The sequence below is a fragment of the Liolophura sinensis genome, chromosome 6, assembly GCF_032854445.1.
Source record: "Liolophura sinensis isolate JHLJ2023 chromosome 6, CUHK_Ljap_v2, whole genome shotgun sequence".
Classification (NCBI taxonomy): domain Eukaryota; kingdom Metazoa; phylum Mollusca; class Polyplacophora; order Chitonida; family Chitonidae; genus Liolophura; species Liolophura sinensis.
In genome coordinates, this window is record NC_088300.1 from 47191620 (window position 1) to 47217656 (window position 26037).

The following is a 26037-nucleotide window of genomic DNA, read 5'->3' on the forward strand; positions in this document are numbered from 1 at the left end:
TCAAGAAAACATGTCCATGACCACATTTACATATACATATAGTCTTATATATTAGTCTGATTTCCTAAGGAAAAAAAATGAGAAATGACAAAAACACTAAAAAAAATATACAATAAATGACGTAATGGGTTCTAATATTGCACACAAGTGGTTTTGTTGTTTATTGTTGTAGTTAAAAGTCGTCTTTTAAAATGACGCCTTGTTCAACAATGACTTACACAAATGGGTGTTTTGTACATTATACAAACCTTCTTGGGGATTTCTTCCTGCTCAGAGAAAGCCCCGCCCCCTCCCCTTGGAAAGTTCAGTCAATACATACATATATAATCAATATATATATATATATATATATATATATATATATATATAATATAAATACAGCACGGTTTCGGGGCATTGACTAGATCTCTACCCCTTCACTGGGATAGCCCTCTTCTCTTAAGTAGAAACATGACGTCATACATATAGCTACTGGATATGCTGATGGATAGTCTACAGGGAGACTTGCCCCATGAGTATCTGACATGGGAAAACAGATACGCTGCGTTGGTGAAAATTGTACCCATGGAAATCCATAACAGATAAACCACATCTCCAAGCTGATATACATCTAAACCTTACCAATGTGAGGTTTTCCTTATAGCAATGGAGAAAAACAATATACACAAAAATAATTTAATGAGAACTTTCTTAAAAACAAACCAAAAAAAAAAAAACACTTAATGGTGTATGGTTTGTGCAGCTGATATGTCATGATAATAGAAACACTATAAAAATTTGTAATAAAAATGTCTACATTTATGAATGATGTAGTATCAATAAATACAAGCTATACATGGGCTACTTACATATTTGGGGTTGTTTTTTTTTGGTTGCCAGATCAAAGCGATCTATAAATTAAAAATAAATTAAATTTACGTTTTCATCCCAATGAAGAATCATAAACTAGTCAGCTGAGAATGATAAATCTAACATGATCCTGAAAGGAAAAAAAAAAAAGCAAAAATAACCAGTCAAATAAAATGAAACAATACATAAAAAACTTGGCAAATTGACATAAACACAAGACCAAAATCATAATACTTGCTAGGTCTCTAGATCTTCAAATGTAAAATAAAGACATAAACATAAGTTCCAAAAATCAACAAGGGTGAAACAAAAATCATAATAATAATAAAAACAGTCACCATTTCTTGTAAATAGATCTATTCAATAAATTAATTGCATAAATTATCATAAAAATTTACATTTGAGACTTACAGTCCCATGACAACTGGCTGAATACAAGGGGATGACAATATGGGAATAATTTATAACAATAAACAAGGAATAAATTAATTTGTTGATGATTCTGGAGAATTAGATATTTGGAATGCTATACAATAAATTAATAGATATACTTGATAGAAGGGAATGCTCTTTTTTCTTAGACACAAAGAAAAAAAAAACAAAACCAGGAATGGAATGCTATTTATATGAATAACAAAATGAACAAATGGAAAATGTAAATTTATGTCATTGAAAAGCTATACAACATTGAAAAATCCCATCCAAAATGGTGAGGCTTTTTCAAAAGATCTGTCTCATGTAATAATGTCTGGTGCTTTTAGTCTGGTATGGGTTAAAAAACAAAACAACATAGAGACAAGTTGAGAGCTGCTCAACTCTTGCTGCAAGCCGAGACACTTTCCCGAGTGCTATTGCCTTCGTCATCCCTCCACTTGTCCAGAGATCGTCGCCTGGCGTTCATGAAGAAATTCGCCACAGTTGTCACTTCCAGTCCAAGCTGCTGTGCTATTGTGGCCTGCATTTCTTTGGATGGACGTTTGGTCTCCTTAAATATTGCATGTAAGGTGCGTCGCTGGATGTCTGTGAACACAAGACGAGGCTTCTTTGGGGGACGATTTTCCTGGGGCGGGCTTTGCTGCTCCTGTTCTTTTCGTTTACACGCTGCAATGATAAAAAGAGACACTCTTGTTAAAGGCAAAAAAGGATGTCCTGTGTATATAAATATATATATATATAATGACAGAAACAACTTGTCTATCAATTTCTTATCTTATCACGCTGAGAGAAATAACAGACTTAGCACATGTACAGGCATACAGGGGACATCTCATTCTAGAACTGCATGAACATCTTTTTGTTAACTGATCTGGATTCAGAGGCGCCAATTTAAGGCCACTGCTTGAATACAGGATACACATACATATATAAGTAATGTACATACATTTAATACTGGCAATAAATGTACATGTGACTGATGGAAACCTAAACAGTGATAATTAAGTTCCAACGTCAACAGAATTTTGATTGTCCTATAGTAATTCCAAAATGTTTGCAATCAGAAAGATCCCAAAATGTCAAGTAAACTTTATCTTTGCATAGATACAATTAATGCGCATTAAACAACCAGTGGCACTTGCTCAAAACTGTATTCAACGTTAAGCCAAGTTAAAACAATCTAACAAAGATAGAGACAACGATACATGTACAAGTTTATATGAAATGTACGAGAAAAAAAATGGCTATGGACACCAGGGTGGATTAAGGGCCTTTGGGACCCCATCAACAGAGGGGAAGAAATGAATTACTAGTGAAGGGTGGGCCAAGATGCCACCAGAAATTTGAGAATGATTTGATCAACCACTCCGCTTAACAAGGCTCTATTCTAATTAATCATCCATAACACAATGAACAATTATCACATTTTGCTGGGGGTTTTGTTAATTTTCTAGAAAAAGTTAAACACCGAAGAAACGTGACCAACAGACTTGATACAATAAGGGATAAGTCCTGCCAGGGAGTAAGCAATTATACTGATATTTAACATTAGTGACAGCAGCTCCTTTCTGCTCATACAAAACGCTGCTGTTCAAGGGAAATGCCCTGCGGTGTGGCAATGGAAGTTTGTCATTTGTCACTGGGATTTCCGCAACACAGATTACAGGCTTTGATCACTCCAAAGGAAAAAAAAAAGTCTCAAATGTGATTAATCGCAGGTTGGCAACACTGGAGCCCCCGATGGGATCTATTGGACTCAAGGAGGGACAAGCTCCTGAACCTTTGGAGGTTGCCAGGTCTTGTCTCCTTGTCTAGAGAGTAAATTCTGTCAGAACAGCCCAGGACTATGAATGTGTTCCTCAAGGTTCTCCAGCACAGAGGAGACAGTATTAGTGACTACATTCATAATGTGGAGATTGGAGCAGCCCTGAGGAGGAGAAAAAGAACTAGTGGCTTGGACTATTGTATGCTAGGGGTTTTGCAATTTTCTATTCCATTTCACTGGGGACCCAAGACCGGCCACTGTGAGTCACTCTAGGTATTAGCAGTGTGATTTGGGCTGAGGGTCGCCAGTCTGTCCCTAAAGCAGATACAAGCTTGTACATTTAGAAGGGGTGAGCTGTGAAGAGGAGGAGGGCAACCCTGATAATCCTTAAAAACTGACACCCTCCAGTGAAGGATGCCTGAATGACAGGGTATGCTATGTCACTGTTAGCCACACATAACACACATACTGCATACCACTGTGTACATGCATGCTGTACACTTACACCAGCTTGAAATACATGAAAAACAATACACCATTACTGAACACAGGAAGAGTATGTAGATGTAATAATAACAGAAAATAAAAATCTACTCAGAAAATTTAAACAAAGCTCAAAAAAGATGAGGCCTACATATGGCTATAAAGTAATGGCATGCTCCCCTCTTCCCCCATAAAAAATTTAAATTAAGTAGAAACTAACTCAAATTCTAAAAGTCTTTAAACTTATCATTATACTACACCTTTCAGAGTACAATTAAATGATGTCAAATCAAATCCAATTCTAATTGGCAATGCTTATCTGATTCTGGTTCCGAAGTGAACACACCAAGTGCTTGAATCATTAGTTTTTGATTGGACATTATAAAGCCAAACATAAGGATAATACAGGTTATGTTATTTAGTTCATTTAACAAGATGAACTTATGTATTATAGTATATTTTATTTCATTCACATAATAAAACGTAAGTACTACATACAATGTTAAGACACAGCGTTCCATATTCCAGATAGAAAGACAGAAGGGTTGTCAAATAGCATGCTTGGAGATAGATATCAGATATATATATATATATATATATATATATATATATATATATATATATATACACAGGATTATTGAGATATGCACAAATGAACATGCAGGAAGCATCCAGGTAAAGTGGTTCAGTCATGACCCCAAATCATCAGACTCATGAACTAAGACTGGGCAGTTCAGAGCCCACACAACATGAAAGGAAACAATAACCAAACTGTTAGTTAGCCATAAATGTGGACAACAGCTATCAAACAACATCAACATGATTAGGTGTTAGTAAATTTAGGGGTTACAATATAGAAAATAAAATTTTCATTCCATAAACACTTACATGTGGGGGTCTCAAATTTTGCCTGATAAGTAATATTTTTATCTACCGCACCTAAAAGAGAAGAAAAAGCAAATTTTGAAGAAAAGAAAGTATATACAGAATAGCAGAATGACTTAAACATGGTCGATCTTTGACCCATAGTCTGAAATCCCTTGTATGAAGTCAGTGCAACAATCACCATTGACTAATGCTGTTATCAAATATTAATTTTGCCCAGCTGTTTGCATGCACATGTCATCCATACCTAACAGAGTTCACAGAGTTTGTGTACACTCGGCTGGCATAGCATGTTATTACCGACAGGTCCTTCCCCTTCCTTCTAAACGAAATATACCTATACAGATAAGCTTACCATACAGATACAATATGTATACTTTGATAAAGTATTTTTCCCCTAAACAATGCACTTTTCAGTTTATAATCATTGTAATTTCATTCTACAACTGTATGTATTATATACATGTGTACAGATACCCCCCACCCTGAACAACATTCTCGGCAAAAGTATATAAACATTGCTTTACAGCACATGATTCAGTATTATCTCTACACTTGCAGAAAAAGTACTTTATTTCCTGCTGTAAAAATAATGACAATATAAAGCATTTTTGTTATATATATACATCAACTACATGTATTGTACATTCAGATGTATACTTTCTGTTATTCTTTTTAAGTCCATTAGCAAATATAAGGTAAAGGCACATGTATCATTCTTGGACTTCCAAGCAAAACCTTACAAGAATTGATGAGAATTTGGATTTAAGTGCATCAACATGTATGCAAATGTCGAGTCTAACAACACAGCTTGCCTCACGATATGAGGCAGTGTCCAGCTGAGATGCCGGTTTTATGGCTGGCCCATCACAGTAATGGTCATGGGACAAAGCCAAGGATTACACCATAACTGCATTTCACTTGATCGTGCCCAGTAACTTTATCTCGCTAAATTTGTGCGTTTGCAGCTGTCAGGCGGGGAAATTTCCGTACATTAACCTGGTGGCTGTGCGAGTACCGAATCTGTCTTAGCACTCAACCCCCAGACTCGTAGCGGATTACCTCCTCATTTTGGGCTTTCTCAAATCAGCACCTGCCCCAATCCTGCCACCATGTCTGCAGTACCTAAGACTGTAGCCTCTGATAGCTGGACAGCCAGATGAACAAGGCACAAGATGAGGAACTCAGGACAGAGACAGTTAAGGAACTGGACTAGACGCTTCATGTGGACACATGTGGTGTGGACAGGCGTCCACAGCCATGCCTTTCCACAGATTCATCAAGGAAATTACCCTTTGATTATAAACCCTAACAACAACTCCTGTAGGTCTCAGGGAGATGTTTACCATAGACATGCACTGCACAGGCTCTGATGTTCAAAAATAAACACTGTATTTGATCACATACAAATATCCATACTACATTCACAACACCTTTCACAAGGCATGATAAACACAATGACAATCAATGTCTTTATCACAGGTAAAACAAAACAACCAATACAACCCCTGTACACCTGATACTGTATGATTACTATAAAAATGAGAGATCTGAATACATGTATGCAATAAATAACTTTCTCTCCCAACTTTCTATCCTAAATTGTTCAACAACTTCAATATATATTCAAAATCTTCTGTTGCCATTTTATCTGCTCTGGTGTCTTTTCAGTACATGCAAGTTCCAATTCAGAAAGAAATGGAAGTGATTAAAGCCCGATGATATTTGGCACACATAAAGGATTTCTACACTGCTTTTGTCAAACACTCTTGTGCACAGCACCAAACAGATTTTCTTTTGTACAATGGACAAAGGTAAAATGACATGAATAGGCCAAAGGACAGCTCATATAATAAACGTGAAATACAGGCAGATCTGACCAGTCATTAGAGATTATGGTGGAAGGTAAGAAACCTCAGCTAAACCTCTTGAGGAGTGCTAATGAAATGCGTGATAAGGTTGTAATTATGAGCGGCTGAAGTGATTGACAGGTGAAGTGAAGCGGCGGGTGGGGCGCATACATGGCCACAGCCCAGCACCTCCAGGTGACATTAAGGAGCCAATACCCACAGCACTCCGGCCACTCTGTTACAATGATGTAAATTATGTACAGGATGACCTATTCAAGCCAGTTTTCTCTTTAAATGCCAGCGAGGCCACGACACCTGGTAACATTTCAATAAGCCACAATTGACCTGCCACTGAACAATGCTCTCCTTCAATGAGGGGCTTGAAGAGAGCAGGTAGGAAAAAACACCTTCAATAGTACAGGTGGAAATTTATTATGTCCAATTTCTCCAAATGATGGTGCGATTGGGCGTGCTAGCAACCCGAGCATGAAAAGCGTGAACTTCAAAGACAGTCCTTTCCTCTCGTCAAAAGCCAAAGGCATCTAATGACAACTAATAAGAAGTGGAGGAACAATGAGTTTTTATTTGGCGGAAAAACAAGTAGGGCCCAAAATAATGCTGGATAATGTGGGCAATGGCAGAAAGGTGGAGGAATACGGAAGTGAAGATACATTAAGTGAAGCATTGAGGAGGAAGGTTGAAGGAGTGAGGTTTGGTCGGCCATACTAACACGGCCGACTGTAATGAGGTGGGACAGCCAGTCGCGTACACGATAGCATGACAAAGGAGCAAGACAGATAGAGTGTTGGCATGGCAACCACCAGTATAACAACCCAAGTCAACAACTGCCGTTTAAAGGTTCACTAGAAACTCCCTTCTGCCTGTAGTACCAGATCATGTCGTACAGCTAAATTGCACACTACACTGCATGAGAGTATGTTAGGTTTGATTTCCGTCTTCGTCACAATTGGCCATGTGACTTTCGCAGGACGTTAACCAGTCCGATCTTGCAGGCCCTTCTTTCTCTGCCTTCCAGCCTCTCATTCAGCAGCCATGTTTACTCATTTCCTGCACACTTGCCCGTAATGACAGAGAACATGTTCGGGACAAGTGGATGAAAACTCGACTCAAAACTTACAATGGGCCATTTTCTGAGAGAGCTTAAAATGCACCATTGTTCAGGGAGAGGCTTTAAAAGCCGAAAGTGAACAATGACGATCATGTCAATTGAGATATCATTCCATAGATGGAGAAATTCTGTTAAAGTATTGGACAATTTCCTTACACGTAGGGACAGTCTCTAGGTAAGCAGAATAGGTTTGTCTCATACAAGAAAAGAGGAAACTCCATCCATTTAATGGGAGCCAATCACTGATACGTGCATACATTTAAATGTACGTTAACAGATATGCTCCAGGCCTGTAACTATTTACGAAAATGCTGCAAGAAATACCTGTTATCACAAAATTAACACCTTAAACATACATGTGAGATACCAAAGATCTAATCTTATCAATTGTTTTCTTCTACATGTCTCTATGTTTCTCATAGAGAAATAAACTTGTTAGCTGTATATATGAAGTGGAATCCCAAATCCCATAAAGTTAAAAGTTAAACAGTGCATGTTGGTACATTTGCAGCTTTTTGGGCACTTTTTGAGGGGGGTGGGGAGGGGGATGGATGTTTCCATGAGGAGACACCTGGTTAAGGCCAAGTCCCTTGAAGTAGTCTAGCCAGCTGGGGATGGGGAAAAGAGCTGAGGGCAAGAGAGAGAATTAGTTGAGGACGGCGAACCATGTGGGCCTGGGGGAGAAGACCAGCAATGGGAGATGGCATAGAAAGTGTGTGTGTGCCACTTGAGACGACTTCATGCATTGTACAAATAGTGAAAGACAAGACAAGATGATGTTTGCGTGTAGTTGGGGCTACTCTCTTGGTGGTTCTTGCGCAAAGCTTCAGCTGAATGGTTCCCAGGCCTGAAACAATGATCAAGGCAGTGTTCAGGCTGTCCTAGTGTGTGCCTTTTCATAAGGCTCATAGATTTATAGATTTTACTGTCGGTAGGGGGAGAGTCTCTCCAGCTTACTTACTCTGGGAATCAATAGACAGTCCTATTGACACGGGGGCCGCGCTCCCCCTCGTTTTGTTTGGAGAGCTCGTTTTGACATGACATTTCAGCAGAGGGGGGAAAATAACTCGCTTTTCAGGGTGTTTCTCTGTTTTTGTGTTGAGAATGAAACACTGGAGAAGAAGAATAAGCGTGCCTGCTAACAGCTGACATATTTCTGAAATTTTCTATCATCTTGTGAGGTACTTCAGGTTTGTGCCAAACAATGGTCGCATCCTCTTCAACATGTGGAATTACAGCTACAGGGCTACCGCGGCGATTCTTCAGGACACTGAGGAAAGAAAATTACCACAGAAGAAAAAGCAAAAGGAGCCCCTTACAGAAAACATGCTCACTTACACAAACACAATATATGCTTCAGTTTGCTATGGGTAGACACTCCAGACTCTGGTATGCTGACTGGCTATCAATACCCCAAGATTAGACGGCTTTTTTATCCCCTACTTCTCATTTTACACAAGTTTTCACATCTCATATAACAACAACATGGCAAGAATAAAATTGAATTACACCGGTGAAAGGAAAACCTCAAATTTTCCACCCCAGTGACCAGGAAAACATGAAGAGAGTTCCACGGTATGATGCTGGATATTATGAGCATCACAAACAATCTGTTGTAAAGCTATTGTAATCTGTGGCCGCCTTTCATACAGAAATTTAGATAAAAATGTACCACAGCTTCATCTCTTCCTGAAAACATTATTGGTTGTAGTAAAGCATGTGAAACAAACAAATCAAATATGAATAAGCTGTTCCAATTCTTTAGCCAAATGTTAATAAAACAGCTTTATTTCACGGCTGAAATATACTTTTCTGTACAAATGTGTATGTTTAAGAAAAGAAATACACATGAACAGTTGAATACATATGCATACATATACATATATATGATCTTTCACAGCTCTTTGTATCTTTCAAGTTTTATGGCTGAATACCATTTTTCAGTACAAAGGTACATGTATGTGTTAGGAAAAAAGTATACATGAACAATTGCCTACGTATAACTGTTCCTCTAATGTCTAAAAATTCTTAACTGCATACACAATGTTTCAAGGTGATTCTATTAAGAAATAGATATTGTTCAGTCGATTGGCTGAAATGATGCAAGATTCCTGAATCAGCCAATGGGCCAGGTGATCATCTGACACACAAGGGAAAATCTGACAGCCCATTAACCTCAACACATTGTCTCTGATATCCTCCAGTGACTTTCCCTACCACTGTTTTTAATGCTGGTCAATTTGATCTGCCAATTTCATTCAGAGATATAGTCTTCATGAGCCGAGGGAGGAAAAAGGCCAGAGAGGCAGGCCCCCGAGAGAACACATCAACAAGTGTTAGTGCTGTCAAGTTATTGACAAATCATCAGCTTCGCTATCTGTTTTCTAGTTATTAACCCCCCTCTTCTTTAAAATCAACATCTTCCCTCTAACCCTACTCGTCGCAGTAGCAGTGCATCAATCATGGTGCCAGGCAATACCCAACACCAATTGATCTGTCTTTATTTAATCATATGTTCACGTGATACAACATTAGTTTATAACACAGCTAAATGCCTTGTAAGTGCTGCTATAGATTTTCTTTTCACTTCGATCAGTTGCTCACACATTAGATGAGCCCCTGGTAGACTGGGCTGTATTAGGCCTTCCTCACTCAACTAGGCTCGCTTCAATAATCTGCCCTAACAGAAACCATTGTTTTATTCCACTTGCCGTGTTAATTGGCTGTCTTTCCTCCTGCTACTGGTTGTAGGTATCACAACCCAGGCCACTCTCTGCCGCAATATTGGAGTCAATAAGAGAAATTGATGTCAGTATTATGCTGACCTTATCAAGCCTATCCATCAAGTCCACCAACGGCTCGCCAACCACTGGAAAATAGGCTGAAGGTGTGCCCATTAGAAATCACTTTGCTCCAACACAGCTTCAATTTAGGCGAGTAAAAAATTTGATTAGACGTACCGAATGTGTCAGTGTTTCAATTTCACAGTGTTACTGCTACTGTTTAACCTCTTCCAGTTAATCGACTTGGAGAGGCACTGGCTATTTTTTTAAGCCGCAGTCTGTAGCCCTCAGTGTCTCAGCCATATTAGATCATGCCCCAGTGGAGACCCTTGACAGACTGGCTCAGAATAGACCATCCTCCCAGATGACAAATTAGACCATCAGAACATTTCCAGCTCAGATTGATCACTGTAACTAAAGTTTCGCTTCTGATTTTGACACCAGTTTCACAGAGGGTCAACCTCTCAGATCTGGCAAGGAACACCTTCAGCACAAACGAACATCTGTCTCTGTTCACTGTTCTACCTCCAAAATCATAATAAATCCGTCCTGTTATAATCTGGACCTCTCATGCAAACAACTTCCAAAATTTCCAGAAATTATGAGCAAGCACATTTATTTTTCCGCAACACATTGTTTTATTTATTTTACAAGTTGGAAAATAATGCATTTTACATGTACACTGTAATTCCAACCAGTTTTATTTACTTATATATTTATTAAACAAGACAAATCTTTCAACATGTTTCCCTGTTTAGTTATGTGAAATTATGTAATGCCTCTTTCCCAAAATGGTGGTGCTTTCCTCATGGAGACAACAAAATTGCCCGTTTCATTTTAGCAGCCATTTAACTTTATTGAATTTTGGTATCATCACAGAGGAGTTAGCTGGGAGCAGAGATCTGTATAAGTTCAAATACATGTAATTTTCTGATTGGGATAGAACTCGAAGCCAGAAGCGTAACAAGGTTCCTGGCCCTTAATTTCCTCTAAATCGGGGAGAACTTTAGTTTTAGCCCCGGTGACAAGTGGGAGATGAAGGAATGGTAGAACCTCGTTAGACAAGCGCAGGGCTTGGATAATGTCCACCTAGATCCCAGTCTGCCATCTCAAGGATTTATATCAGAATTTATTCTAAATGAAAGCAAAGCAGGGCCGTGATAGTCAAGTGCTGCAGTGGGAAGGACTATTTATTGAAGATAATTGCTCTCTGAGTAGTAACGCCATCCAGCATGCTGTTGGCTATCTATTTATACTGGGCCTACTGCCTGCTGCTCTCATGGGCAATGCGTACAGCCCTTTCATCAACCCCTCTCAGACTCCAGTTCAGCACATTCAATGCCAATGTATTGGAAGCTGTGTGCCTTTCGCATGTGGAATAAATTCACACAGAATTTCTTACTTCCGCTTCCCTTTCAGCTCCGTCGCTTTAATGGCTGAAATGGCATAATAGGCATATGCAAAGTGCAGGCCAAATAGCAGTTAGCCTGGCCCGACCATTCAGGTAGTGGCAGACAAAAGGCTGCTTTAGCCTGTGAAAACAGGCTGAAACAATACTGTAGCCGGTCTGGCTCATTACTTGGTGGGTTTCAGCTAGCTCAAGGAGCATCAGCCGGGAGGCAGCCCTGAATAGGCTTCTCCGAAAGAGGCTTAATTACGCCACAACCAGTTCGCTTTTCACAGACCTGCTTCAGACCATCTTTTTGTGCCAAGCTTCCCCAAGTCTGAACAAATGGTTGAAAACATATTGTGGAACACTAGACAAATATAACTTCTTCCTTGCAGCACAAAAAAGTTTAATGCTTGCTTTTAACTGCCTTTTCTAAAACAAAACTGGTGAGGGGTTGAGCATGTTTGCCTTGCATGTGGCAGCAATGGTGGACAGTCATCTAGAAAACTCCAGGCCCTTGTTTTCTAATCTGTATTATTGTCTGCAGCGCGTGCACAAATGGAAATTGGCCTCTCCCACGTCAAACTGGGCTCCTGCTGTCTACCAGTCCCAATTTTTTCTCCTATTCATACACACCATATCTTAGTTTGAGTTTTATAAATATTTTAGTACATGTGGTGGGATTTCCAGTCCATGGCCCTGCAAACACAACAAAGGGTCGGTGAGGTTTGCTTGTTGGACAGCAGGACCGGTCATACTGAACAAACAGTGAAAGGCTATAACAAGGCTCCAGACGCTGAATTCTCATCACCCAGCAGAAGAGTGCAGATCTAAACCCAGGGAAAACAATACCAGGCCTACTATGGGTGTATACCTGGAGGGGGCGGTAGACTGAGAGAATCATTTGGTAGGTGCATGAAACAAACGGGGCCTGATCAGAATTGTGTCATACTTTTTCAGTACATGTTCATACCAACAATGAAGCACTGTTACCATGTACACAACAATAAAAGTGTGGTAAGACAGAACACAATGAGAGGAAATGTCTTCAGGATATGAGTCAGTAGTTGGAGTGAGTGAGTGAGTGCTTGGGGTTTAACGTCGTACGTCAGTAGTTGGAAGAACCTAGATACGCATATATGCCTTTAGGTGACACCTGTGCTTTCTGTCTCACATTCTACTACTCACTTCCCGTGAACGTACTTGTGATGTATCTTTGGCTACCAGCACTCTACACAAAATAAACCTCCACGCATGGTGCATATAAAAAAAATGTGTGTTGATGATGTGTGGATATTCATTGTCACTCTGCCACTCGTACTCTGGACTACACAGTACATACAATTTTTTTCCCTAGAAACAGCTGAGAAACAAATGGTACACTAAACAACCTTCTGGATGTTGCCAGAACAAGTGCCACATCTATTCACTCTTCTCTCATCACTTAGCCATATGACAGGCTTTTCAAATTTATGCGTCTGTTTTTCATTGTATATCAAAAGATGTTCTAATTTTTGTTTTAAAATGGCCTCCTCCTGGTATTGTCGCTGAATCTGGGATTTTTAAACCTGAATATGGCTACCACAAAATTAGATCTGTTAACCCTTGCCAAAATTAGGGTAATTTCCAAAAAGTTATCTGTCACAAAAACATGCACAATAACATGGATGTACAGGATAGTCATGACTGCATGAACATGACTGATGGTGCACAAATACTGCCATAGTGACAATGAAAAAAATCAGTGTTCCAGCATTGGCACTCAAGCAATAACAATTGATAGGAGACGATCTTCTGGTGTGGAATTATGACAATCTAAAGTAGGATTAATATAATCTGCTCTGGCCAAAGGGTGAACATAAAAACTTGGAGAGATTAGGCCAATATGGAGGAGCTGCTCCATCAGTTGATGGTTCAACTGCAGGCTAGATGCTTACTGCAGGCTCTAGTGTTTGGTTGCCATTTCAGAAGCCATCCATCACTGCCTTAATATTATTAAGAGGCTCTATAGGATCAGCCAAGATAAGGCTGTAATTAAGGGGGGTCCATAGGGTGGGGTCATAAGTTATTAGGAAGGCGGGGGCAAACAAGCATAATTATCCATCAGTTCAGATGGTACAAATGGATTTTCTCTAGGTGCAAAAATCTCATAATCATATCGGTTCATTCCAGGAGTTGGCTTGTCATTTCTGCTATTATGAGCCCCAAACGACACTTGAGGTGAAATATTGACAAATCATCCAGGTAATATGTGCATCTGTCTACGTGTATATAAAGCATGTCAATACTATAAATAATGCAATGACTTGATCGCATGCACACAAGTGGTAGCAACGTAATTGTACCATGCAAACAGTTACTGAGCGCAATCATTGTCAATCAAAGCATCAACCGAGTAAATGTCAGTGTTAATATTAAATAATGTTGAAATTTAAACAATACACATGTCGAAGTGGACATCAAACATGAGCATTGCAAAAAATCAACAAAATATACCTGAAAGACATATATAGTACCTGGGCACCATTAGGACATCCAAGAATTACATGTACCTGAAGAATATGTATTATTATTATAATCAGAATTGTTTACTATTATTAACACCTAACATTTGTAATAGAAAACCATTAAATCTAGGTGTCAGATATGTATATGCTGTTAATGGTGGAGACTGTTACCACACATCCATACATGCAGGTGAGTAAAGCTTTGTCAACAATGTTTCTCTGTCACCTGTCTATATCTCCAATCCAGATGTTCAGTGTGCTGGGCTGTCATTGTTGACAGGCTCCCTCGTTATGATTTATCAGGCCTGGAGACTAGAGCTGGAGGAGGCTGATTACAGCACCAGGTAAATAGGTCTTACGTGGTAATTACTGGGGGACTAAGCCCATGAGACGCTGACTCTAGGACTAGGGGGCGCTACACCGTGCCCAAGGCAATAGCCCTTAAGCCGGGGCTGCAGTCAGGGCTTTACTCAGATCCTTCACAGATTGCCCAGTCAAATTATTTAACACCTCAGATAAATTACATTTGCTATGCAACAAAAAAATAAGAAGAAGAAAAAAGTACTATCCCAATGAGTATGAATGTAAATTAAAGGTCAAATTTAGGCAGCTATTACCAAAAATAGAGAATACTGTTGTTAATTAAAAGCTGGGATTTAGAAAGGTTAAATGCATATGACCGCCATGTTAGTGCTGCCCTTGAATTTTAGTTTACAGCCGTTTCAATGATGACATAAAGAACAGGGACTGTGAGCTATTCTCTATAAGCGATGTGTACACATGTACAAATGTATAAGTTACCAGGCTACCACTTAAAAGTGCATGGATTACTGGTAGGTTACCTCCCTTTACTAACAATATTGACTCAAAGCAGCATTGCTTCTCTTCAGATATTACATTGGGCCTATGGGAATGGATATTTGACCAGGGTCATCATAGAGCAGACATGCACAGGAGACAGACTTTAAAGGTTACCATAAATGTAAACATTTTTTTCCTGGTACACATATACATGTACATGTATGTTACAGCAAAAAAATATATAATACAGTAAGGATGATACTTTATACTGAACATGTATCATCAGTCAGCTATTTATCTACATGTAAACAAAGCCAAGAAAATAAATGGGGAGTTTTGCCCTTGTTGATTACATGTAACTGGTAGAGAATCCAGAGGAGAATATATTCCAGAATATGAACCGTCAATAGTTTAACCGGTCTATGTCATCATGTGATGCTCATTCATGAGAACCTGCAATAATGCAGGCATGTACGAGTATCCCATAAGTAATGATACAATAACAGCAATTGTTAGCCCAGATATACACCTTTATATGTACATAAGAGGTGTGACTAGTTATCAAAACACACCTTGCTATATGTATGTATACTGTGTATGTTATGTTTTTTTAATTGACATCATTTGTCATCTATACCAAGGGTAGTGATATGGTTCACATATGTAGCCGTTCTCACATACTGCAACTATATACATACATACCTAGACCATAAACCTATGATAAAACAACTCTAGACTCAGCTGTGTGGCAATTTCATTTTTTGTTTTTTAATAGGATCATCAGACTACAAGGTCTGTTTTCTAACAAAGGAGTATTTCTTCACTCTCCTCTTGGATGATAATTCCATATGTCCTTGTATATAAATTTATTTATCTATTTAACTGGAGTTTTACGCTGTACTCAAGAACAGCTTGTATCTGATGACAGAATTATGAGCATGTTATAGTTCACATGTTATAGAAGTTGGTTAGAAAATACCTTTCATAAATGAATAATGGACATCTGCCTTGAGCGCATAAACAGAATACCATATATCAAATACACTGTAATTATATGTGTATTCCTTGTGAATGCCAATTATGATAACTTACAATGTATGGGCACTACATACATGTACACTGCACAATTTAACTAGGGATAGTGAGCTGACAGAAAAGCAGGGTAGGGAAAATGTGCCCTGATTATAGGCTGACAAGTTTCTTCTCATTGTCAAACACATCACACATGGACTAACATCTATATACATATACATATATATATTAACTATTAAACTAACAACTTCTCCACTACTTGTCGACCACTTGCACTATATACCGTATCACTCTTGGACAGGTCAGCATTATTGTCACTTGTCCAAGACCTGCAGATGTATACACAGGTAGCTGGTACCATTACAGACAGCAAGCTCTCAGCAAACAGCGGGGACGTTTGTTTGTTTGGGGCTGGGCTAAATGCGTCTCTACGACAGAGAATGACAGAGTTAGACCCTGTGATGGCCACTTTCTCCAATCCGCTTCCATCAGGAACCACAACAACGACCAATGTAACACAAAGGATTAGATTTTCCCTGAGTGTGGATATAAAGTTCGTCTCCCTGGTTTTTGTTTACCCTCATTTACACTGCAGTCCTGCGTGTTGACACAGTCATACAGGGCCTGTGGTTGCGTTTCACAGCGCTACCATGGCAGGGGCAGGCCAAACCAATTTTCCATTATGAGCCTGTGAAAGTCCCTTCCATGAGCCTGTACAGACCCATCATAATGTATGATACTGTCATTTCACTCTACAAAACTTCCCTGCCTGCTTTTTCACTTTCTTCTTCATCAGCATTCATTTAAGACTCACAGTAACTCCCCCTCCCACTTTCCTCCTCCCCACTTCACAGAAATATCCCTAGGGTGACAGCAGATTTGCTTAATGCACCTAAGAATTGGCCAGCCAAAAAAAAAAAAAAAACAACCTCTTCGTGTCAACTTTCTCCAGGACACAAGACAAACTGCACATTCACAAGATTTTACATGTACTGTACTTACTGCACATTTTCGCAGATCTAAATGTAGTGTATTTACTGCACATTTCACGAATCTACATGTATTGTACTTACTGCACATTTCGCAGATCTACATGTACTGTACTTACTGCACATTTCACGGATCTACATGTACTGTACTTACTACTGCAAATTTCCCTGATCTACATGTACTGTATTTACTGCAAATTCGCAGATCTACATGTACTGTACTTAGTACACATTTCGCGGATCTACATGTACTGTACTTACTGCACATTTTGCAGACCTACATGTACTGTACTTACTGCACCTTTCGTGGATCTACATGTACTGTACTTACTGCACATTTCGCAGATCTACCATGTACTATACTTACTGCAACCCTTCGGCGATCTACATGTACTGTACTTACTGCACATTTCGCAGACCTACATGTACTGTACTTACTGCACCTTTCGCGGATCTACATGTACTGTACTTACTGCACATTTCGCGGATCTACATGTACTGTACTTTCTGCACATTTTGCGGATCTACATGTACTGTACTTACTGCACATTTTGCGGATCTACATGTACTGTACTTACTGCACATTTTGCGGATCTACATATACTGTACTTACCACAAATTTCGCGGATCTACATATACTGTACTTACTGCACATTTCGCGGATCTACATGTACTGTAAATACAAATGTCTACGGCCATAATCTCAACCAGTCCCAACAAAGCAAAATGGGTGGACCTGGCTTGTGAAATTACATGTAATCATCCAGCTGCAAAAGTTGTCTATAAAATGTCCATACCATTTTAAAAATGTAAAGGTCAGACGAAGACAATGTAATTTAAGATGATTTAAATACTGGAAACACAGATGTCCACAGATGAAAGTCTCAGTGCAAAGCTGTCAGGCAATCAAGAGAAATCACAAGGTCAAGTAATTGAGAGGAAAGGCACGAAATTGTGCACTATTGTGCATAAAACAGCACATAAGTAGAAGACAAACTGGATGTGCATCCTGAGACAATTTAGGGTATCATGTTTGAGGTAGAAGTGTTGGTGTTAACTTCTGGCACCTTTGATCTCAGTTTTTTGTCAAGTCTCTGGCTGTATCTCTGAAGATATCCCAACGGAGAGCCTTAAGTATCTGAGGACTGTCAGAACAACACGGAGCCGTGCATGACCAGGCCAATCAGAACTAAGGAAATGAGTTGGACCTCAAAGTCACTGGTTTCTTCTAAGAGGCTAAGTCAACACACTGACTTGGCTAAGTCAACTGCGGAAAAATTGCAAAACTCTGGGAATAAAGAGCGTAGCGGAACCCCTGTGCTGTGTGCACAGCCGCGAGTACTGGCCATTATGGGCTGGCCTTTATGCATTCTGACAGCTGTAGAGGGCGCCACTGGCTTCCCAAAAAGCAGGCCTCACATTTGATGACACTTTTCCCTGGCACTTGTACAACTAATTTGATTTGTGCAGTTGAGCCATGTTAAACCCCTGCACTGCCTCTGAAATGATTGAAAGTATGCCCCTATTGATCTGAGTGATAGAAATCACAGCATCTCTGCCAAACGTCTATGGGGATCGGCTGTAAGAGATGGGACATGACATTTGACATCGTTCAACAAGCTGCCCGCACTTCAAACTCACACCTACATCGGGAAGAGGGGCTAGATTGGCTTAGTTAGTCTACGGGGCAGGGCACATTACCAGGAATCTCTCACCCTCTTCTGGCCACCCCTGAGGACACCTTGAGTGCCGTAGTTGAATAATCGTCGCTGACACAAAGCTCAATATTTCTATGTGGCACAAATAACCAGTTCTGACCCCAGTCATTTCTATTCAGTGCTGCTGTGATGTGCCTCCAAAACACATGTAGAAGCCAGTTGTCCTGGGGCTGCCTTACACCAGCTCTCTCCTCCTCTCTCTGACACAGGTCTGTACTGTCTCTAACTATAACAGCCCTTAGATCTCCTTGCACAGGTCAACATAAAAGCTGCCCCGTCCAGCCCCGCACACAGCTGGGGGTTTCTTTCTGATCTCCCTTAACTTTAACGGTGAACTCACTAATGGCTAAAAAACACACTTTGGAATACATGGACACCATTAGTAATGCAGATTATTTATAGATGTGGTAATGTCTTGACTGAATTCCATGAAGTTTTCTTCCTCAACAATAAGAGTTCGAGATTTGTTTAATTCGCAAACACAAAACAGCAAAGCCATTTTAGTTGTCGACAATACTTTTACCATTTTTCCTGTCTCTTATGCACATTAATGACAAGCCATACAGAGTACCTATGAACGGAATACATTTAAAGGTGATTGCTGAAAATATGTTGTTTTTTTAACAGTTTGGTATTGTTTGATTACGCGCCACAGATGTATGGAGAACTACGCTCAAACCATTCATAACCACTGGAAGCCTTCTGGATGCAGAGGAAGGCGTTGTCCGGCCTGTATTACAGATACACCAATGTTTGTCCACTGTGCAAATACTACAGCCTGTACCACAACTGACAGTCTGACCGAAATGCCGGTTCTGCTCACCTCCTTCTGATCCGTTCACACACACAAAGCGCCTAAGTCAATGTAATTAGTGCTAAGACTAATTGTACACATGGGTTTTACGGGTCAGCTGTGTGTTGACACCAGAGAGTTGTCTGTGGGCCTTCTCAGACCAACTGGACGCAGGGCGCCACTACTCACTGAGCGTCAGTTGGTGTTGCTTCAGACTTCATCCAAGGTCGTCTCTCTTCCCAAACACTAATAAACCATGGTCTGTTAGCATTCAGCACTGTTTCTGTTTGTGGAAATCTTAGATTTCAGCCAAAATGTAAATTCTATCATTTAAAAAATGATAGAAATTTCTATCAGAGCATTATGTGTCCATGCTATTGAATAAGATACAGTTTTGATGTAAACGAAATAAGCTTCGGCTTCAGATCTTTATTCTACATGTTAGTTCTGAGAGTTCTAACAAGACAGTTCATTCAGCTCAAAGTACCTTACTTTTGATTTAAATTATCAATTACATTGATTTTCTGCCACTATTCACGTGGAAACATACACAAGCTGAAAAACAAGCCACAAATTCAATTCTATAATTTTAAAAATCACTTCAACTGATGCTGCTCAGATTTTGAATAGACTGGCATTGTGGCAGGCATCATCCATCTCCAGTGATAAGGTTAAAGCCAGCCACACCTACGAAGGAGGAAGCATGCCACCGTAGCCATAGCCTGAAGAACCTAATTATCATCTTACATGCGTTCATGGAGCAGTGGGGAAGTTAGCCAAGCTGTGTGCGAGAGGCAGGGATAGAAGTGGAGGAGGAGGTGGGGGGTGGGGGGACTCGTTTCCATAGCGGCACCGCAATGGAATTAAGTCTTGCTGACTTTGCAGCGCAAGGTTGGTCACAACTGACAAGCGCTTTTCAATCTCCAGCTACAACCCTCAGTCTAGCGTAACCTGAATTCCTCGCCAGCAATCTCGTGATTCAGCATGGTCTACTGTTATTATCCCTCGAGACCGGCCATGCCAGCCGTTGGCAGACTTGCCCCCAAGTCCCCTTGTTGGCAAAGTGTAACCCCTCTATTGCTAGGAGTTGCTCTCCCTGCCAGTCCATGGAGCACTACTGGTAGGGAAACCGTCTGCCCAAAATCCTGGATGGCATGCTGGAAGAAACAGACACTGACAGACTGAGGTGGAGCGAGGCAGAATTTCCTTGATGTCAGAAGCCGATCTCCGTCTTCGTGGCCGTTCCGTCGAGATAAACACTGGGTCGAAGTTCAAAATTGGAATATGAATGCTTCAGCTTTAACCTATTGATCTCCTAATGCACGCTGGTGTCCATTTTTATTGTTTCCTTTACACTTGCATTCATCTGGGAGCGTCATTTTTCTACAAACCCACAGTTGTTTATGTTGCTAACAGCCAGTTGCTTAATAGCATGGAACTAAATTCTGACCCACCTTACGCTGGAGTTTCTCAGACGATCATTAATCATACCATCAAATAAAACGGAACGACAAATACAAGGTCCCTCATAGGGCAGCCTCCCCATTCTGTTGTATACTACATATACCTCTGGCTGGGGTAAATATCCCTAACTGAAACTGTACCATGCTCCCCAAGGAAAGATTCATTCTAACTACCACTTACACTCTAATAACCTGCAGTTGATCTTGACTGCAAGGCTCTTGACTGAGGTGTACATTTTCATTATCTCGTCGGCCTCGGAGTTCTCCATGTCATTTATGTCAGTAATAACAAACTATCTTCACCAAAACTATAGAAATAATGATCAGAATCATCCTTAACACACAATAGCTTGCCAAGACCAATATGCTACTCTCTGTTTTGGACTAAACCAGTAAAATTTTCAGAATATTTCTTTTTCTTCAGAAAATACCTACTATTAAAATACCAATTCTATTATTTTGCCTACATGTATGTATGGTTGGAATCACAGAAGACCACACCGTCACCATTTCACATGCACAAGGCTCAACACGCACAAAATACCAGTTTTCTACAAATCCATGTACATGTACTTTATAGAAAAAAAATGCAAAATTCCTTTAAATTTTACCACACTTAAAATTATGTGTATTAAGCGATAATTTCACTGATGTGATGTCATCAGAACAGGTCTTACCTGTGGGACTTTGCTCTTGGGGACAGACCACCCTTGATAGCCTGTCCTTTGACTGAGCCGTACCCTTTTGGGATATAAAACGGATGTATAACATAGATGTGCATTGTATATCACAATATAAAGGTTTAAAAAAAAAAGCGGGTGGGGGAATCAACAGGATTTCTTCAAACTTTCATAACTTTAGATAAAATATTTCCAATAACAGTTATGTACATGAAGCATATATAATACCAAATGAAATTGAAAGCCATATCATAAAATCCTGATTTTATAAGAAGATATTTCAGAAGAACCACCTGGTTTAAAAACTTACAGATACATGTAAGTAACTTCACAACTGTTTGCTGTTTTATACTTTTTGTTCGTGAATCCTCAGTGATACATATACAAATACATGTATGCATTTACAACCTTGAAATTAGTGTAATTATCAAACCAGAAAACTAAAAGTTGTGTCTAAAGCCTACTGATCAAACTTAAAATACTGTCAGGTAATGTATGAATGTAACACACGTCAGTTGTTTTTAAGTGGTTTAGTGATCTAATGCCATATACACCTAACACATTCTATACAGTGTCACCTCATAACAACATGCACACACTTTTCTTGCGAACCGGGGCAGTGATTTTATAGACCTCCAGGAAGTAAATTATCAACTATATACATTCTACACGAATATGACTTCACCGACGTGTAACCTTTATGAACTTCCTGATATTGTCACAACACAAGCATATAATATCTGACACATGTAGGTCTTCATAAAGGCTATATAAGCTTCTATCACTCATATCATATTTCATTTTTTAACATACAGCAATATTTTCCAGGGAACACACATGTTTTCCAGGGTTCCATAACAAATACTGATTAATTATCCCAAAGTGGTATGCTAATGGCAAACACATTAATCCTTGTATGTACATGATGATGATCAGGGCTATTTTCATATACATGGGATGAACTGATAAATATGAGAACATGTATGTACATGTATTTTTAGAACTGGATTAATATATATATATATATATTATGTATAAGTAGAAAAATAGTGCATCTAATGTAGGATAGGTCAGAATGTTAATATAAGACATGCAGCCTTAAGCAAGGTAACATACAAATTAATCCACTCTATATGTACTGATCAACAGCTGATGACAATAATCGCACTCCAAATCTCAATAGCATGCACACCATAACATGTACATACATGTTTTATACCTGAACTCGGTATCTAGGCATGTGCGATCGACACCCATTGTAACCATGTGGCGGAGGATCCGTGTAAAAATCTGTCAGTACACATACATAATAGTAGAAGCAAGAAGGATTTAATCAAAAGATGATGCTGTGAAAGGTAACGACTTATAATTATAAACCAGATACTGTAGCTCACGGCATGTTGCACACACATGGCGCTTCATGCCTGATATAACCTAAGTCCAAATCACAACTTTTGTAGTCTAGGTATACTTGTATGTAATAAACAGGTTTCAGTAACAGATATGCTCTTTGACGCATTGCGTGTGAGCTCAGAGGTTCCCACGAACACAAAAGATCCCCGGTCGTTTTAAGGCGAGGTTCTGGTTTCAGGCACGAGAAGTGGAGTCCTTAATAAGCGGGTGTTCGCGGCCTGCCGTTTGCTACAGAGAGGAGCCATGGAGAAGGGAATGACCAGGCCTTGGCTCAGCGTTTTCGACAGCTTGCCAACTCATGCATGATTGGGTGGCATGCTCTGGCAATAGAGGTTAATTAAGGGTTTGGATGTACTGGGGGGCATGTCAACCCAGTTCTGACAGCAGCAACCATCCATTCCAGGTCACCAACATTCCCATGCAAAACACATGCAGCAGCTTTAAATATCTCTAACAGCTTCACAGGTTTCCTTAATAAATTTGGTTGGAAGTTACATACTGTGACAGGAATTGACAATTTTAAATTTATATCATCAGTGCGAGTTTCTGTATAAATTATCAGTGAGCATCTCAGACTATCACACGAATAGTACTTCATCAATTTGTTCACACTCTTAAAAGATTTCAAACACATAAAGAAATATTTACTGTTTACAGAAAAAACCGAAAAGCTTTACGGAATGAATGATTATCGTCTAATGCCACGTCAAAAAAGCTTAAATGAACATTAATATATAGATGTACTCCTATGTTGGATTCACTGCATAAAAAAGACCTTCTGCTAACCTCATTTCAGTTTGTTAGTGATTAGGTATGTCTACTTCATGGAAGAAACAAGGTTAGTTATGAGGAACAGTGAATATATATATATATATATAAATGCGTGTGTATGAATATGTAATGGGGTTGAAGGGATAAAATGGGTTAGTTCAGCATTTCAAAGACTTCCCAAGACCAGAAGGAATGTTATTTCAACCCCCTAACATGCGAAACTATTGTTGTTCATTCTGAAGTATAAATTCCCCTGCAAAAAAGTTAAAAAGATCATCTACATACAGAAAGAGTTATTCAATCAGGTTCTAGCATTTGGGGTCAATTTTTCAAAATCCTTGAGTGCATAAAACTGCATAAACCTGTCTTGGCTGGGTTACATGCATGCCCTGAAAACATGGGGAGGGGGAGGGAATTAAATGGAACAGCACCAAAGTCAAGTCAGTAATGATTGGTTAGGGATTAATATGAATCATTCCCAAAATAAAACTTTGTACCTTTACTGACATAACCAGAGTCTGTAGTCACAGTGATGTGAAAGACGGACATTTGTTTTGTTTTTGTGTCATCACCAATGTCTCAGGCCACAACAGCTGAAAGGATAGAGAAGGAGAAACTGAACAATATGACACATAATTGCACAACAACAAAAATAAAAACAGTTGTAGCCCAATTTCCCAAGAGAAAAAGAAAAAATAAACAAAAAAATGAACAGGAAATTGTACACTGTAGAGCAGAGACATATTATACACACATCTACACAGAAAGAAGCTGAACAATGTAAAATTCCAGGCTAATCACAAACACTAACAGACACAAGATTATAAATAAACATACACAATATAACAGAAATACATAAAACTATTTTAAACAGATCTATGATACTTCAAAGAGAAAAACACTGAAAGTTCAAAAGCATCAAACACAAGAGAATCGCTGAACATTAAAACATAAAAAAATTTTACTGGTACATGTAATTTAACTTTGCATAGTGTGTGGATGGCTTGAGTGTCCGAACCTCTCTGGCTGTCCTTCGTGTGCGTGTACATGTACACATATTTGATCAAAAGTACAGCTTAGCATTTCAAAACTCTCCCCCATATTATACTTAAATGTTGTCCATATCAGATTATATCAGACCAAAAATCTGATTATAAACTGTGTGAAGAATAAACCTAATGCATATCCAGCTTCAAACAACCGGCAGTAATAACATGTCTTTTCAACAGCACACTGACTTCTGTGAATTCAATAAAAAAGGCATGTGAAGAAAAACACTAAAATATGAAACTTGACAAAGTTTGTATGGATAAATTCACATTTCCATTTAAAATATGTCTAATGCGTGCAACTGTCAGTTTGGTGTATAGATCTGCATTGTGGCACCATCTGTGTATACGTATATGTAGTACATGGCAATTCACAGATACTGTAGGCTTAATGTACGTTTGCACCATGATAATAGCCTGTCCCACTCACATGTATACTGTATGCACAGATGTAAGATACAGGGCAGCTGCTGCTTTATCTCTGGCTGTCACGCATTCCACCCAAACCGCACCCACCCCACCCAGGGATCCCCAACCCTCATCCCACACATAATCTCACTCTCTCAGATTCATGACCTCACAAGTCTGATCACCCCTCCCCTGCTGACATGTCACAGAACAGTCAGGATTAGCTGTCTCATTTCATTCTCAGGTAAGTACAGTTTACCTAAGATCAAAGAGGAGCTAATTGACAGTGGGAGAAAGTCCAGGTGTATTAACAGTTATAATTAACCTGCCCCTTTGTCTGTAGACGGGGCCCTATAGGGTCCCAGGCCGCCATCTGGTCTGGAGGACAAGGCCTGAATAAACTGCATGGACAGGGGATAATTCTGCACCAGGGCTGTGAAAATCTCCTTAGTACTGAGAACACAGGCCTCACTCTCCAGCTGGTCACATCAGCAGATGGCCAAAACAATATTTAGAAAAAAAAAAAAGAAAAAAAAAAATAAACAAAGAATTTTTCACACTCCATAGGATTTCAATTTAAATGTATACAGACAAGTAGATGTGTTCATGTCAATTTTTATAAAGGTAACCATACCTGTAAATCTCAAAGTAACTGAACTATTCAAAAAACAAAAAACTCAAGCCCTCTTCATATGTTCTACATTCATTATTTTCCCATCAATTTTCTTCGGTGTCCTGTCACAGATGCTTCGTGTGTGGGGTATTTTTCAAGCAAAGGAATCTAGTTAGAGAAATTGACAGGAAAAAAAAATGGAAAATATAAACAGCTTTTAGGGAGCTCTTA

At 39.4% G+C, this 26037-nt stretch overlaps 1 protein-coding gene across 4 annotated transcripts in view; it reads right to left on the reverse strand.

Annotated features, from left to right (window-relative positions):
• Positions 1–386: 386 nt before the first annotated feature.
• Positions 387–26037, reverse strand: part of LOC135467694 (one cut domain family member 2-like) — a 43224-nt gene continuing 17573 nt past the window's right edge. For 2 of the 4 annotated variants that reach the window (XM_064745504.1, XM_064745503.1), the window contains 2 exons: positions 4421–4471; positions 387–1950 (listed from right to left, as the gene is read on the reverse strand). In XM_064745504.1, the coding sequence (XP_064601574.1) occupies positions 1661–1950; positions 4421–4471 (341 nt within the window). In that variant the 3' untranslated portion in view covers positions 387–1660. The remainder of the gene's footprint in view (positions 1951–4420; positions 4472–26037) is intronic. The other 2 variants (XM_064745506.1, XM_064745505.1) reach the window with 1 other exon arrangement.